Consider the following 15,747-nt stretch of genomic DNA (forward strand, 5'->3'; position numbering starts at 1 on the left):
TTACAACACTGAATGTCATAAAACAAAATATTGCAATACTCAAATATTTTACATCCCTATTTAATGCACAGTGTGTGTTTGCAGGTCCCAATGTGACTATGTCTATGTCTTAAGTCTAAAGTCCGATGGCCGAGATGAGCCGACCACAAACTGACCTACAGATTGCCGCACAGATGTAAATACGTTCTGATGTCTGTAACAGCCAATCAGATCAGAGCACCTGCTGTACATATGACTGCAGCTGTGCTCTGATGTTACTGTGCTCCTGGTCAGAGTACAGTACGGCGTGTCCTAACTGAATTTAATTATCGCCTCGCTTCCATTACAGTCACAGTGTTTATGTGCATGTGAATGTGGCCACTGATCTCCACTGTTGTACCTGTTTTATGAGCTGTTACAGCAGATGAGAGGATCGATGGCGCCTCCCTCCCTCCCTCCCCTTCAGTTCATTGTTCCTCCTCCTCTGTCTCCTCTTATGCTCAGATGTAACTGTCTGAATGTCTGTCTGTATGTGGAAAGGGTCGACCAGTATGAGCACTGAGAGCTGAGGCCGATATTTAGATTTTTAGTTTCCCAAGTAACAAAAAAGAATGATAATATACACACACAAACTTCATTTTCCAATTTAATTTAAACGTTTACTGGCAGTCTGTAGTGAACTGCTGTATAGGTCTGACCCTTTGTATGTACTGTGATGTTAATTCTGTGTCTGTCCGTTGTATTTGTGCCTGTTCTGTTTGCCTGTGAATCACGTTTTGATCGTCCTGTCTGGCTGTTAACAGCTACAGCAGCTTGTTGAATGTGTGTCTCTGTTTTGCCAGCCTGTTTAATATGTACGTTGGTTCGTGTTGTCTGTAATTACGTGTCCTCTGTCATGCCTGTATGCCTGCGTGTGTGTCCTCATAACCACGGTCTTCCCCACCCTCCATATAGACATTGTGAACACTGCTCGTCCAGATGAGAAAGCCATAATGACTTATGTGTCCAGTTTCTACCATGCCTTCTCTGGAGCACAGAAGGTACCCTCTGACCCCCCCACCCCAACCTTCACCTTTAACCCCCCCCGTTACTAACAAGGTGTTGCTTCCTGTCCAGCATGGCCTCACTCTCTCGACAGCGCTGCTAAACCCCTCGGGACACAGCGAGGACACTGGATTTGTTGGGACACAAACACACACACACACACACACACACACACACACACACACACACACACACACACACACACACATACAGACACAGTAGAGGGAATGTAACTGTGCTGGTGAAAGCAGGAAATATTCTGCCCGCTGTGGTTTTGGGATGAGTCTGTAGACTGCAGCTGAGCTTCTTGGTAATGCCGTCTTAGAACAATTGGGTTATTCATAAAACATTTGAGATGTTATTCAGTGATTGAATCAGTGTTAACGACAGTGTCTGCCCATCCTCGGGACATCTATGTTGTCTTTATAGCTCAGGTGAAAGCAGTGTTTGTACTGTGCCGATGCAGATGTTTGTAGGTTAAGTGGGTAGTTTGTAGGTTACAGTCCATTTCAGAGGATCTAAAGATAACGAACTCTGGGCATGTGCAGCCTGTAACTGATTCTATGAGCTGAATTTTCCTCCCCTCTCCTCACCCCTCTGCTCTCCCTGTAGGCCTCTGACAGGAAGCCAGTCGATGCGTCTCTTGTTTTTGCTCCTCTTCCTCTAATTAATTTTCTGGCCTGTTCAGAACTTGTTTGTGTTCCTCTGCAGTCTCAGGAGAGGAGAGTGTGTATTAGCGTTGTTGATCATGTGTGTGTGAGACAAATAGACACAGATCTGGGCATGAGTGCGAGTGTGTGTGTGTGTGTCTGTGTGTGTCTGTGTGTGCGTGTGTCTGTGTGCGCCGTGTGTGTGTGTCTGTGTGCGTGTGTGTGTGTGTGTGTGTGTGTGTGTGTGTGTGTGTGTGTGCGCGTGTGTGTCTGTGTGGCTGTGCAGCTTGTTCTCTGTCTAGTTTTTGAATAATGTACATGGAGTCAGTAACTACAGAGGATGTTTGTATTTGTAATGATTAGAAACAAACTCTTGAATATCCAGATTTACTGCTTTTGCCAGCATGATACTTCATTCACCACAAATCACAAAAATCACACTTAATGCGGTACACGTAAAGCACTTTATACATCACCTGGTGTGTTGGTTTCTCAAACCATTTGTTTGTTGTTTTAGCTGGATAAGCCATTATTTATTAGTCAGTCATCAAAATGATTGATTTTCTTTTGTAAATTGCATTTGCATTTTGCAATTGTTTCATAGTCTGTTCTCCATGCTAAGAAGCTGCATCCTCAGAGGACAAAGACCGGTAGTTTCAGACCTCAGTGCAGTTATTTGTTGCCGGCTGATTGTTATTAACGTCATTCTAATTGGCTAAATGAAGCAAACTAAAGAAACAACCTTCTTCAGACTTTGAATAAAGTGCTTTAAATGAATTTGCCTTGACAGACTCAATGAGGCTCGATTTAGCAGCTGATGTGTGTTTGTGTCCCAGCCTTGAACTTGTGTCCCTCAGCTCTCTTCAAGAGGACACTTGTCCTCCTCTCCTCCTCCCCCCCTGACGTCCCACCTCCTGGCGTCAGTGTGGGGATGGTGGCGGCGGTAATAGGAGGAACTGAAGCTGTGGAACTGAAGAGGGGAGACGGTGTCTCCTCACCCTCCTTCCCTTGTTCTCACATCCTGTAGGGAGCAAGGACCATGTAGCTTTGGGTAGCTTTGGCTTCACTCTGCCTCTCTCTCTCTCTCTCTGTCTGTTCACCATACTTTGTCAACCTCGCTCTGTCCTGCTGGGTGCTGGGTGATACGTAGACATCGTTGGTACGCTGAGGCCGGATGAGAAGGCCATAATGACCTATGTATCCTGCTTCTATCACGCCTTCTCTGGCGCACAGAAGGTGAGCTCCTCACGCTCCAGACTCACATTAACATTTCACTGCAGCAAAAAACCAATCAACAGCCACCAGGGTTTCCATCAGCCACGATAGGTTTACTCCAGACAATGAAAAGACAGGGTGGTAGTAAACATCAGCTAGTATCAGAAAATGGGTCAGATCACAGGAATATATACTGGAATGTTTCAACAACTGTAGAGGAAGTCATTTTTACAGTTTCATTGATTCTCTCTAATACAGTTTTAGGAAAAGGAAGGAAATATTTACAGATTAGGACCATGATGGGAACTCTGGACAAACTACCAAACAAACAACAACAAACGCTTTCTGATGCTTCTGTTTCGGTGCTTTGGACATTGACTGTGTTTCCCTAAAAGGGTTTATGGTCCGGACTTAAATTCCCAAACTAATATAAGTCCTGTGATCGTCTGTACTCTACTGATGTGGTTTTGGGAAACCGGACCGGTTTGGGTTTATTACTGTGGGAAACACTTGTTGATGTCTCTTCAGTTTCTCTTCAGCTATTAACACTTCTCAACTCTAAATGCTTGTTGTATAATATGTGATTTATATGTATGCGATATGTTAGTTTAAAGTAATACAGTTATCATTAGTATTAGTATTATTAGTTTAGAATTAAAAGTAAAAGAATTTAACTCAAACGATGAAAAATGCTTTCAAAGAGGAGAAGCATCTCAGCTATTTATGATAGAATGAATTATAAGGGGATGTTTGTTGTACAGAACGTATCAAATTGTCAAATGTACTGTGTTTGTTATTCCAGTGGTACAGTAGTGTAATGTCCTAGGCCTACTGATGTGGACTACAGCGCTACATGAACCAGTAACTAGATGTATGGACTGACTCCTGAGTTGTGACGGGAGACGCATGGAGCTTTAAAACACACAGATTGGTTTTGGCACACTGAACTAACCACCAATAGCTTAAGCATGTTTTTATCAGTCAGATGTAACCCTCATCTGACTTACATTCATTACAGTTTTTGTCTTTGCACTTATTTAAAAATGTGTGCCTGACATAGTGTTTGGATTTATTCCTATTCACTGCCTGTGTGTGGAGTGTGTTCGCACATATTTGAGAGCAAAACCTCATAATTATTATCATTATTATTATTAATAATATTATTATTGTAAAAAAAGCCCAGATTGAGTTACTAATCAAACAGACACTTGCATATGTTTGCTGTAGTGACTTTAAAGTGCAGCATCCTGTTTTTAAATGAAGCTACAGTGAATGCTCTCACTAAGCTTTGGGCACAGTGAGTGGACTTGATGCCACCGTGCTTTAAACAATCCCTGTGAGCGCCACTCATCACTCTGTTTCCTGATAGGCTGAGACAGCCGCAAATCGTATCTGCAAAGTGCTGGCTGTCAACCAGGAGAACGAGCAAATGATGGAGGACTATGAGAAACTGGCTAGTGAGGTGAGATTCAGCATGTTTACACCTGGACTGATTGGACCTCTTCAGTTCAGGTCCCTGACGTTCCACATATTTACCAGACCTGACATTATCTTATCATTGAGCTGATTGTTCCCTCCTCGTCTTCCTCTCTGCCTTCAGCTGCTGGAGTGGATCCGTCGCACCATCCCCTGGCTGGAGAACCGAACCCAGGAGAAGACCGTACAGGATATGCAGGCGAAGCAGGAGGACTTCAGAGACTACCGCTGTGTCCACAAACCACCCAAGGTTTGGAATCACTGCTGCAAAGCTTTCTGTGCAGAGCAACATGAGAAGAGTTTTTAAATTCTTGTGTTGCCGTGAGCTAGCTGAGGATCTATGTCCCGACCATGTACTAAGTGCTTTTGTTTCCACTTGTTTTTGTCATTCAGGTCCAAGAGAAATGTCAGCTGGAGATCAGCTTCAACACTCTGCAGACTAAACTGAGACTCAGCAACAGACCTGCCTTCATGCCATCAGAGGGACGCATGGTTTCTGTAAGTATGCAGTGAGAAGAGGAGGTTATTCTGCTCTATGTGAACTACACAGGCAAAGAAACAGGTGCTATACTGTACTCTGCAGTTATGGATTCACATCAGTAATTCCTGCTGTTTGCTCTCAGGATATCAACGGAGCGTGGCACACTCTGGAAGGAGCAGAAAAAGGCTACGAGGAGTGGATCCTCAGCGAGATCAGACGTCTGGAGAGACTGGAGCACCTGGCAGAGAAGTTCCACCAGAAGGCTGCCATCCACGAATCCTGGACCGATGGTGTGTAGATGTTTCATCACACACACACACACACACACACACACACACACATACTCACACTGGATGAACAACATATGGAATTGCTTTTGTGGTATCAAGTTGAATCATGCCTCAATTTCAAGTTCATTACTCAAAGAACAAATCTGCCACTGTTTTCTCGAGTCCACCGCTGTGTTTAGTCATCATGGTGAATCATAGAGACGCTGAAAGGTTATTCTTCTGAAAGGTTAAGTGATTGAATGGATTTTATGTGTGTGTAGGTAAGGAGGCCATGCTGACCCAGAAAGACTACGAGACCTCCACCCTGTCAGAAGTCAAGGCGTTGCTACGGAAACACGAGGCCTTTGAGAGCGACCTGGCAGCCCATCAGGACAGAGTGGAGCAGATCGCCGCCATTGCACAGGAGCTCAAGTAAAGAAAAGGAGCATGAGATCATAAGAAGTACTCTACACTTACTGAATCATTTATCTGAGCCTCGGCTACAAACTCTGCTCTCTTCCATTGTCTTTTCCAGCGAGCTGGACTACTACGACTCCGCCAGCGTCAACGCTCGCTGTCAGAAGATCTGTGATCAGTGGGACGTCCTGGGAGCCCTCACCCAGAGCCGCAAAGAGTCACTGGAGGTACGGTACTGATACCGGGGTCTCTGCTCAGATGCTGATGAAATAATGTACCTCACATTGTAAGATCAGTTCTCACTGATGCAGTCCAGTGGTCTGGTTGCAGTACATGTTTGTAACTGATGTTACTTTGTGAACCCTAACTACGGTGGCCCTGAGAGCTCAAACAAATGCAAATAGACAAAACACAAATTAAGAAAAGATCTTCAACAATTTGGCAACACACAACCGAATACAGAAATGCCACTTAGATCAGATTTATCTCATAATTTAAAGGTTAATCATTTTATTTTTCCAAAAATGTCGCACACCAGCTTGTCTAAAATGAAGACTTAACATTTGTCAAGTCTGGCTTTTTTGTGTATTTAAATATAATGAAGGAATCAGTAGAAAAACGTCAACTGTAAAAACATTTGTAAAGATACCTGGCCCTCATGTCTGTCAAATATTAACATCCACACATTTAAATTCCTTTGAGTAATTCAGTGAAGTTTCTTTAAATAAACCACTTTTCTTTCTGTTTTCTTCTCAACAGAGGACAGAGAAGCAGTTGGAGTCGATAGATGAGCTTTACCTGGAGTACGCCAAGAGAGCGGCACCCTTCAACAACTGGATGGAGGGTGCTATGGAGGACCTGCAGGACATGTTCATCGTCCACAACATAGAGGAGATCCAGGTGACTGGAAACGGGGCAGTATGGGAGCGTGGTCGAGATAGGTGCACTAATCATAGAAACAGACACAGAAATACACAGAACTGTGAGCTTTGTGTACAATGAGGCAAATTAACATGTATTTAATAGAAAGGTTATAAACTATATCTGACATATGATTGATTTTCGTTATAGTTTCTGTCTGGTGGAAGTAAAACCAACATATCTTGTCCTTCCTCAGGGTCTGATCACAGCCCACGAGCAGTTCAAGTCTACCCTGGCGGAGGCCAACAAGGAGCGGGAGGCCATCCAGGCCATCCAGGCTGAGGTGCAGAAGATCGCCCAGAGCAACGGCATCAAGCTGAGTGGAGCCAACCCCTACACCACCATCACACCCGAGAGCATCGACAACAAGTGGGAAAAGGTAGGCAGCAGCCTGTGCTTTCTGATGATAATAGGGGCTGTGGGGTCTAGCTTACTTCCCCCTCAAGTTTGTGTAGTGTGTGTGCTTGATGCATTAGAAATCATAAATATAATGATTGATTGAATTGGAGCAAAGATGCTTTCATCTACAAGCTGAGGAGCCTGACTTTGTGTCTGGAGGCCAAATTATTTAATGACTTTCTCCAGCTGGTGCTTTGTATGTGTGGGTGCAGCTACAGGTGCTTTCTGTTACAGTTGTGTGTGTGTTGCTAATGTCTTTGTGTGTGTCTGTGTGTGTGTTTTGCAGGCGATGGACATGGTGCCACTGCGTGACAACGCCCTGCAGGATGAGCTTAACAAGCAGAACTCCAACGACACACTGAGAGCCAAGTTCGCCACTCAGGCCAACACAGTCGGCGCCTATATACAGGCCAAAATGGAGGTAATGGATTATCCCGCGCAGTCCAAGTGGTCACCATTGTGTTGAAGCGGTTAATCTTTGCACAGCTGTGTATAGTTTGTCACAGTTTTCAGGCCAACATTGTAAAACAATGAGCTCATAGAGTCGACGGGGTTTAGGAGCTTTGATGGTGGGAATGTTCATGCTCTCAGTGTGGAATGACACAAATCTGCTTCAGAGTTTCAGATAGGTGAACTCATTTGTGCTGGTTTCTAATTCAGCCTTTTTATATTTTAATCGCTATGTTCATTCATGATCACTAGTTTAGGATCGTCACTCTGCTGTGTTAAGGCTTACTTCAGAGAGTCTTCTAAAGGTTTCACACTGTGATGCTTGCAGTGTGTCTGGAGTCTGAAAAAAGTCTAAAATCCGATAATCAGATCATCATCAATCATCTTCTTAAATATGTACTTAATATATACTTTTATAAACCCTGTACTTGTTTCTGAAATGTATAAAGTACACTTGTAGGATTAACAGGAGGGTAAACACTGTGTGTTTGCGTTTGGCAGGAAATCGGCAGGATATCCATTGAGATGAACGGCACTCTGGAGGACCAGCTGACCAACCTGAGGGAGTACCAGAAGACCATCATGTCTTACATGCCCGAAATTAACACGCTGGAGGGATACCACCAGCTCATCCAGGAGGCCCTCATCTTCGACAACCAGTACACTTCCTACACAATGGAGGTAACACACACGCCTTAAGCATTTTTACTGGTAATGCCCAAAAAACAATTCAGTGCCACAGACAAAAATCAATGTGTGCAAGTCCAATAAAGTTCATGAAGTCCTACATTTATTTTATTTTTGGTTCTAGCTACATGTTGGACAGAAGATAGCCTTTTAAAGACAATTAGGAACTGAGTGTGTACAAAAGTCCTTTCTATAAGTTCTGTTGAGAATTACAACACAAAGATTGTTTTATGAACAAGCACATGGAATTAATCCTGTCAGAATGCTTTCTCTGTACTGGAAGACGCTGTGTAACACGTTTCCTCCCATGCCTCTCTTTTTTTCTCTTTCATTCCCCGTCTCCCTCGCTTCCTCCTCTCTGTGTCCCCGCTTTCCCTCCCTGCAGCACCTCCGTGTGGGTTGGGAGCAGCTGCTGACCACCATAGCCAGAACCATCAACGAGGTGGAGAACCAGATCCTGACACGTGACGCTAAGGGCATTAGCCAGGAGCAGCTCCAGGAGTACCGCGCCTCCTTCAACCACTTTGACAAGGTCAGGGGCCCGAGCTCTGCGCTCACGGCTTGTTTGTTACACTGGCTGTGTACTTTTTATACTGACTATGTCACAAGTTGCTGTCAGGACTATCAGTGCTTGGGTTGGGAGCTAAGTAGACTTATTATAGTTTATAGGTTTTATGTTTATTTAGTTTAAAATTTTAGGTCTCAGTTCAGGCAGTTAACTCAGTCCCAGTCTCAATAAACCACCAATGCGATAAGTACACAATACAATTTCAGTTAGTTTTTGTTTTAGTTCACTAAATGTTTTATATTATAGTTTTATATTAAAGTCAGAAGCACACTGTGTTTTTTACCATTACATACAGCATAAACCTGGCATAGAGCAGTACATATTTAGTTACACTTGTCACTTCTTCAGTAAATGCACAGATACGTGCCAACATATGCACCATAACCACCTTTAGTGCTCAACCCAAATACTTTTGTTATTCATGGCATATACAGTATACGTTGGTTTATATAGTATTACTGTTGTAAATTATTTGATTGTTTCTGCACTGATGTATAACATGACTGAATGAATGTTTAGACCTTACAAGGGGGTGAGAGAGGAGCCAAACGTGTGAGTATTCATCATGCTGTTTTCCACAGGCGAGCACATGTTGGGAGGTGTTCAGGTGTTAGCAGAGCAGAGAGCATATCGGTGTATACAGGCGCTACTGGTGACTGACTTTTATTTTAGCTGAGAGCTGAGAATGACTACATGATTCAGAACAAACTGTAATTGTTAGTTAAAGTCAGCTGAAAGATGATGAATACAGTATTTTTTTTTTTAAATCTGTTGTAGGTTAGGTAGGTTGTGCTTTGCCTGCACAATGTTTTTCAGTGAGAAATGTCCCCTGGTTATGCAAACTCACACTGTGATCTGAATATTAATTCATCTTCATGTTAACGGCAGTCAGAACATTTTATTTGTAGTTTAGGACGACTGATGCTTCGTTGGATGTAAAAAGCACAATGTGTCTCCAAACGTCTGTGTGTTGTGCTCGCTGTCAGTCAGACCTGATCATTAAGAGCTCTTGAACCTCATAAGGATGAGACGGACACCATCACCGCTCACCATATCACACCACTGTGTGTGTGTGTGTGTGTGTCACTGTGTGTCACTGATTCATGCTATTGTCTGACAGTGCTTCATAAACACTCCAGGACTCTGTCCCTCATCCCTGTGGTCTCTCACCCATCCAGCTGTGTGTGTTCACTCAAAGGTCTTTTATCACAGCAGTGCAACACATCTTGTGTTCATTTACAACACTAGAACCTTTTGAAAATCTTCACATGTTACATTATGTCTTGTTTTGCCCAAAGATATTCAGTTTCCTGTCACTGAGCACTAAAGAAACCAGAAAATATTCGAGTTGAAATCAGAGAATTTGGACCTTTTTTGTTAAAAGAAAATGTCAATATGATTCAGTCGATCGTTGCACCTCTGCACTACAGATGGGAGTGGAGATATTTGGTGCTTGAATGTTTCAGCTTTCAGAAATATTCATGTGGAGCCAGTGTTGAAAGGCTGGATGTATTAACCTTCTGTGTTATTGATCAGAAAAACTAGAGTTTAATTTAATGCAAATGTTTCTGAAAACACATTTGAATGCATTGTCCTAAATAACTCGAGATGTGTTGCCTCATACGCAGATTGTTTTTAGTGTGTAGGGTCTTTCCGGGTCCTTCAAGGCCACCTGTTGAGCTGTGTGTGTTTACATTGTCTAAACATCCGTGAATTGTCTGTCTGTCTGTCTGTCTGTCCCTCCATCCTCCATGTCTTCATCTCCTTGCATGCTGTGGATCGCATGGTCACCATCCGCCACCGTCCCCTGTGTTGCGATCGTTTCATCTTCGTGACGTGGCGCTCTGTCATTTGGTGTTTGGCCGATCTCAGGACCACAGCGGGGCCCTGATGGCCGAGGAGTTCAAGGCCTGTTTGATCAGTCTGGGCTACGATGTGGAGAACGACAAGCAGGTAGGAGCTCCAGGACAGCACGGAGGGAAAGGTGGTGTTTGTCAGGCCTCTGAGCAGGAGAGCAGAGCCGAGATCACTGCCAGTCACAGTCAGCCTGTCACAATCTGCCTAAAGCTACTGAGATTTATATTGATATATAAACCATCAGCTACTGTATTGATTGTTCAATCTCTTACATGGATGATGTAGAAAATGCCTTGCTGCTTCCACTGTGGGGCGCCAAAGTCAGACATCTTCAACAGACAGTAACTTTAAATCATGTATCAGTTACAAATGTTTAATATTATATATATTTAATAATTTACAAATCATTTTAGCACCTGGTTTTGGCCATTTAAATGAAAAATGTGTTCAGGAAGGTGTTTAAAAATGTAAAATATCACCTGGAAGAAGTGGACTTTCTTATAAAGATTGTGTTATTTATTACAGTTAAACTTTAATTCATGTAGGCTGTTTCTGGCTACATCTTTAACAGTTTGTTCCACCTCAATTTGAATTTGTCTCTAAATTCACCTTGAACGCAGCCTTCAAATGGAAACAAGAAAATGAATCTTTATTTAATGAGGCAGGCTCGTTGAGATTAAGATCTCGTGAAATCTCTGTTTTCAGAAGAAAGACAAAACAGCTGTGTTGTAGATGAAATGGGGTTACCGGTTTTCAGATAAGAAAAACAATTCCCAGGCAAAATAGTTCAGTTCAGTCTTAAAAGAAATCTCCACTTTGCCAAAAGACAACCAGGAGGACATTAACTCTGTCTGAATGTATGCTAGAAATATTCGGTGCCTTCCTGCATGCACAGCAGCCATTACCCTGCTGTATTTAGATTATTGATGATGCTAATATGACAAACTTGGTACTGAATATTCTGTTGTGAAGCCAGTTGTTATAAGACCGGTTGAGTGATCAGTCCGCGCTCCTGCTCGAGGCTCTCGATAAGCTCCGAGGTCAGTCAGGGTTCAGTCCGTCGGCATGGAGAGCAGTGAGGTGTCTCTGTTTGTCCACCGGGGGTCTCTGTTGCTTTGTGCTGCTTCAGCTCGACCAGGCTCCCTCTCACTCTCTGAGCAGACCCCGCCCCTCGTCCGTCTGTCTGTCAGGTTTCAGTTTGCTCTGAGACTTTCGCTGTTAACTGTTTGTGCTTTTATCTTTTTTTCACCTCCCCAAACATCACACACTTTCTCTATCTGTATTTCTGTTCATCACTCCTCCTTCCCTCGGCTCCTTTCCTTTCCATCGCTGTCTTCTCATCCTTGTCAACTCCTCCCCTCCCTCCCTCTTCCTCCCCCCCGGTCTTTGCTGTGCTGTGGCGGCCCACAGAAGCGATCAGGACAGATGGTCTCAGATGATTTCCGGGCTCTACTCATTTCTACAGGAAACAGCCTGGTACTGCTGCTGGCATGGTGCTCTCACAGGGTGTCTGCGGGTCCAAGAGCACCCTAATTCAATTCAGTTTGCCAGATTCAAAGCTTCAAATGGCTTGCATATGGAAGAACTATGACACCATGGTTCAATGCAACCAAAATCTTTCAGTCTTGAAAATCTATCATGACTGATAATGGCACAAAAAACATCTGTGACTCAAAAGTTGAGTTTCCAGCGTATTCTGGTGTTAGTGTAATGTGTTATCTGACCTGACACCTGCAGACACCCTGCTCTTCCTCCCTGATCCTCTCGCTGCTCGTCTTATGTTGTCAAATCTGTGTCGCTTTCGTACTTGCTGCACTTCTGCCCCAGTAGGTGATACAGATAAACCATCCAATTTAACTGTTTGTCCTCTGTGTCCTGTCTGTGTTTCCCATTGATATTAACCAGTGTTATATATGTTTATGCATGTGTCAAAGTGTGAAATATAAAATATTGGGACCGGCTCGGTCTATATAACGGTGGTCCTGATGTTTTACACACTTGTTTATGAACTGTTTGTCATGTTTTGTGTGTGTGTCTGCGTGTCTGAGTACTAAGTGCTGTCTCTCCTGGGTTAACCTGTTGATTCTCGGTTGCCAGGGCGACAGCGAGTTTTCTCGCATCATGGGCATAGTAGACCCCAACGGCAGCGGCGCCGTCACCTTCCAGGCCTTTATTGACTTCATGTCCAGGGAAACGACCGACACGGACACAGCAGACCAGGTCATCGCCTCCTTCAAGATCCTGGCCGCTGATAAGGTGTGTGTGTGTGTGTGTGTGGGGGGGGTGAGAGTGGCCCAGAAATCAATAAATACCATGATTTTTTTAATGGATTCTTTGGAGCTGAGGTTTAATTCTTTTTGGTTTTAGTTGTCTCACTATCATTTTAATATTGGCTCCTGTAACGCAGTGAGTGAGTAAATGTCTTGGCCATATCTTGAACTTAATATTTGAATGGCAGAGTTATTTAAAGTCGAGTCATGGCCACCCTGAACTCCCCGTACTGACTGCATCCTCAACAGCTGCCTGCTTCCTCACTGTGCAGAGAGCGATAGCATCAGAGCTTTCTAAACACCCTTTCCTTGCTCCTTTGACAGCTGCTTACCATATGTTAGTTAAAGAAAATAATAATGAGCTGGGCTGGGAGATAATTCAGTATCACCATCTGTTAACTTTAAGTGGAATCAGATCACGAGGATGTGATCATATTGTGTTTCAAAAGGATTTTTTAAATTATATACATTTTGTCTGAATTTGCCATATTGTAATATATAAATGGAATAGTTTAGCAACTAGAGCGTGACAGAGATACTACGAGCTACGCTGCAGCGACAGCATTTTGTCAGCCTTGTTTCTATAGCTTGTAACTCCCAACAGCTCCCCGATTTCCTCCCAAACCTCGTCCTAATGTCCTAATAAAAAGGCTGCTGGGGATCAAGATGTGTGGCTTCTCGTCATTTCTTCCCCCATGTGCCCGTGTTGACTGCTGACTACATTTTCACTCACCGCACCACCCTCTCTGTTTCCATCAGAACTTCATCACGGCCGACGAGCTGAGGAGGGAGCTCCCCCCCGACCAGGCGGAGTACTGCATCGCCCGCATGGCGCCCTACACAGGGCCCGACGCCATCCCCGGAGCCCTCGACTACATGTCCTTCTCCACCGCCCTGTACGGAGAGAGCGACCTGTAGAGCAGGCAAGAGGAAGAGGAGGGCTGGACAGACAAGGGAGGGAGAGGAGGAAGAGGGGGAGGGAGGTAGAGGGTTCTTCTGTATGCAGAGGAGATGCCAGGAATCGAGCGTTTGGAAGAATATGAGTGGTGGTTGTGAGGTGCCCCTGCGTGTGCCGGTTTAGAAATCCGAAATTTGTAAGACTGAGCTTGTTGATTGAGCTGTAGTTAGGTTCGGCCTCCGTCGAAGGTTTTCCAGCTCCGTTACGTCGTAATCAGATCGAGAGTAATCAATTTATCGTAAAGGTTTATATGAACAGGCATATCCAGGGGCAGCTGTGGGACAGGGGGACAGTTGCTCTGTAGTATGGGTCCTTAGCTTCACCCTCTCTGCCTTTGTGGGGTCAACAGGGGAGGGATGGGGGGGGGCACAAGCTAATCTGATACTTATGCTAATTTTTGTTTATTTTATTATAATTTTTTTCTTCTTGCCAGGGGGGTTCAGGGCGTAAGGTGGGGGGGGTTTGACGTGGCGACTGGCGAGGTTTGTGTATTAGATCCTAGAGAGATATATGCTGCGGGGTCAGGAGGGGGGGAGAGGGGGAGGGGGGTGTTGACCAACCAGAGATAAAAAATGACATATTTACCCATAATTCCCATGTTGCTGGATAAGGTGACCTGTCTAACCTCAGCTCTTTTCCTCCTCCTGTCTTTGTTTATTTCTTTATTTTTTTGTTTATTTTCTGGAGCAGGTGGGTGGTGGGGGTCGGGGTCGGTGCGGGTGGGAGGGCGGGGCTCAGCGCTGTACATACTTATTTTTTCAGTGCGAAGAATGACACACACACAGTCCCAGTTATTGAGAATAATCAATGGCAGTAGGGCAAAGTAGAGCGAGATTTATTAAAAAAAAAAATAAAAAAAAATAAAATGAGATGAAATTTAAAAGCTGATGATAGTGACAGAGAGAGAGCAGTTTCACCAGTGGGTAGGTTTGAGCTTCCACACGTCTTTTCAGGTTTTTGTTTTGTTTTTAGCGATGGAAACAGCTGGTGGCCATGAAGTTGAGGCTAGTGTACCTAACGGCCTTCTCCTGTACAAATCCCATGACGGGCATCACCATAGTTATCCACAAATATTTGCTTCTGTGAAACTATTCTCCTCCTGGGGTGGGCATCAGGTGCTTATTTAAATACAAAAAAAACTATACATTTATATGATAGGTAAGAAGACTGTAGTAGTAAAAGTTAGTCCAGTTTTATATACCAGAAATCGCGCACATTCATACAGAAATATATACACATCATGTCATGGATGCATTTGATTGGCTGAATGAAGGTTCTCGCATTTCCTGGGTAACCATGGTAACGCGTTGTGAACAGATCCCCCCCCCCATGTGACTTTTGGAAATAAAAATTAAAAATAAATTGTGACAGTAATGAAATAAAATAAACGTGCCTGTTGGTGGCTACAGCCCTGTCCCTCTCTCTCTTACTTTCTCCCTACCTCACTCTCCCACTTCCTCCCCCGTCTCTCCCCCTCCTCCCTCCACCTCCCCCTTTCGTCTGTGAAGAAAAGGGAAAGAAAATTTACTGCGAGGAAGGAAGGAGGGAGGGGAAAGATCGGGGAGGGGTCTTTATGTAAACATTCCATTATGTGCAAATAAAAAAAATATTAAAAAAAAGGAAATTGTTAAAAAAAAAAAAAAAACTATGCAATCATAATGTGTTCAAATATCTGAGTTCTGGGGAAAGTTGTGGGCACCAATCAGACCCCCTCGGAGAAAGTTCCCTGTCTAAATTAAACAGGATACCAGATTATTTCTCTAGTGTTTGTCGGCTGTTGGAGGGAGAGGAGGGGGGAGACAGGGGGACGGACGGACAGGGAAGGGACGGAGAAGAAAAGACTTGGACCAAAAGCTTGTTTCTTTTTTTTTCTTTCTCTTTTTTTTCCCCTGCGAGGTTGGAGAGAGAGAAATGAACTCTGGAATTGTGATTTTTCCTTTTTTTGTACTCTTTAATATCGAACCTTATCTGCTGTACTGGAAACTGCAACGCCTTCTGTCTCTAATGATAAAGTGAGTTTCACAAAGCACACATAAAAGTTTCCTTACAAAATTACTCTGCTTGGCTTCGTGTCGTTTTTTCTTTGTGTGTGTGTGTGTGTGTGTG

General features: G+C 43.9%; 1 protein-coding gene across 5 annotated transcripts in view; it reads left to right on the forward strand.

Annotated features, from left to right (window-relative positions):
- Positions 1-15,696, forward strand: part of actn4 (actinin, alpha 4) — a 56,341-nt gene extending 40,645 nt beyond the window's left edge. The window contains exons 8-23 of one of the 5 annotated variants that reach the window (XM_051398574.1): positions 934-1,019; positions 4,258-4,350; positions 4,489-4,614; positions 4,758-4,862; positions 4,988-5,135; positions 5,396-5,546; positions 5,650-5,758; positions 6,291-6,431; positions 6,649-6,831; positions 7,138-7,272; positions 7,803-7,982; positions 8,374-8,520; positions 10,429-10,509; positions 11,824-11,889; positions 12,511-12,669; positions 13,443-15,696. In XM_051398574.1, the coding sequence (XP_051254534.1) occupies positions 934-1,019; positions 4,258-4,350; positions 4,489-4,614; positions 4,758-4,862; positions 4,988-5,135; positions 5,396-5,546; positions 5,650-5,758; positions 6,291-6,431; positions 6,649-6,831; positions 7,138-7,272; positions 7,803-7,982; positions 8,374-8,520; positions 10,429-10,509; positions 11,824-11,889; positions 12,511-12,669; positions 13,443-13,601 (2,069 nt within the window). In that variant the 3' untranslated portion in view covers positions 13,602-15,696. Of the gene's footprint in view, positions 1-933; positions 1,020-2,823; positions 2,910-4,257; positions 4,351-4,488; positions 4,615-4,757; positions 4,863-4,987; positions 5,136-5,395; positions 5,547-5,649; positions 5,759-6,290; positions 6,432-6,648; positions 6,832-7,137; positions 7,273-7,802; positions 7,983-8,373; positions 8,521-10,428; positions 10,510-11,823; positions 11,890-12,510; positions 12,670-13,442 lie in introns of all 5 variants that reach the window. The other 4 variants (XM_051398572.1, XM_051398573.1, XM_051398569.1 and 1 more) reach the window with 4 other exon arrangements.
- Positions 15,697-15,747: the final 51 nt, after the last annotated feature.

This window comes from Dicentrarchus labrax, unplaced genomic scaffold (assembly GCF_905237075.1).
Source record: "Dicentrarchus labrax unplaced genomic scaffold, dlabrax2021, whole genome shotgun sequence".
Classification (NCBI taxonomy): domain Eukaryota; kingdom Metazoa; phylum Chordata; class Actinopteri; family Moronidae; genus Dicentrarchus; species Dicentrarchus labrax.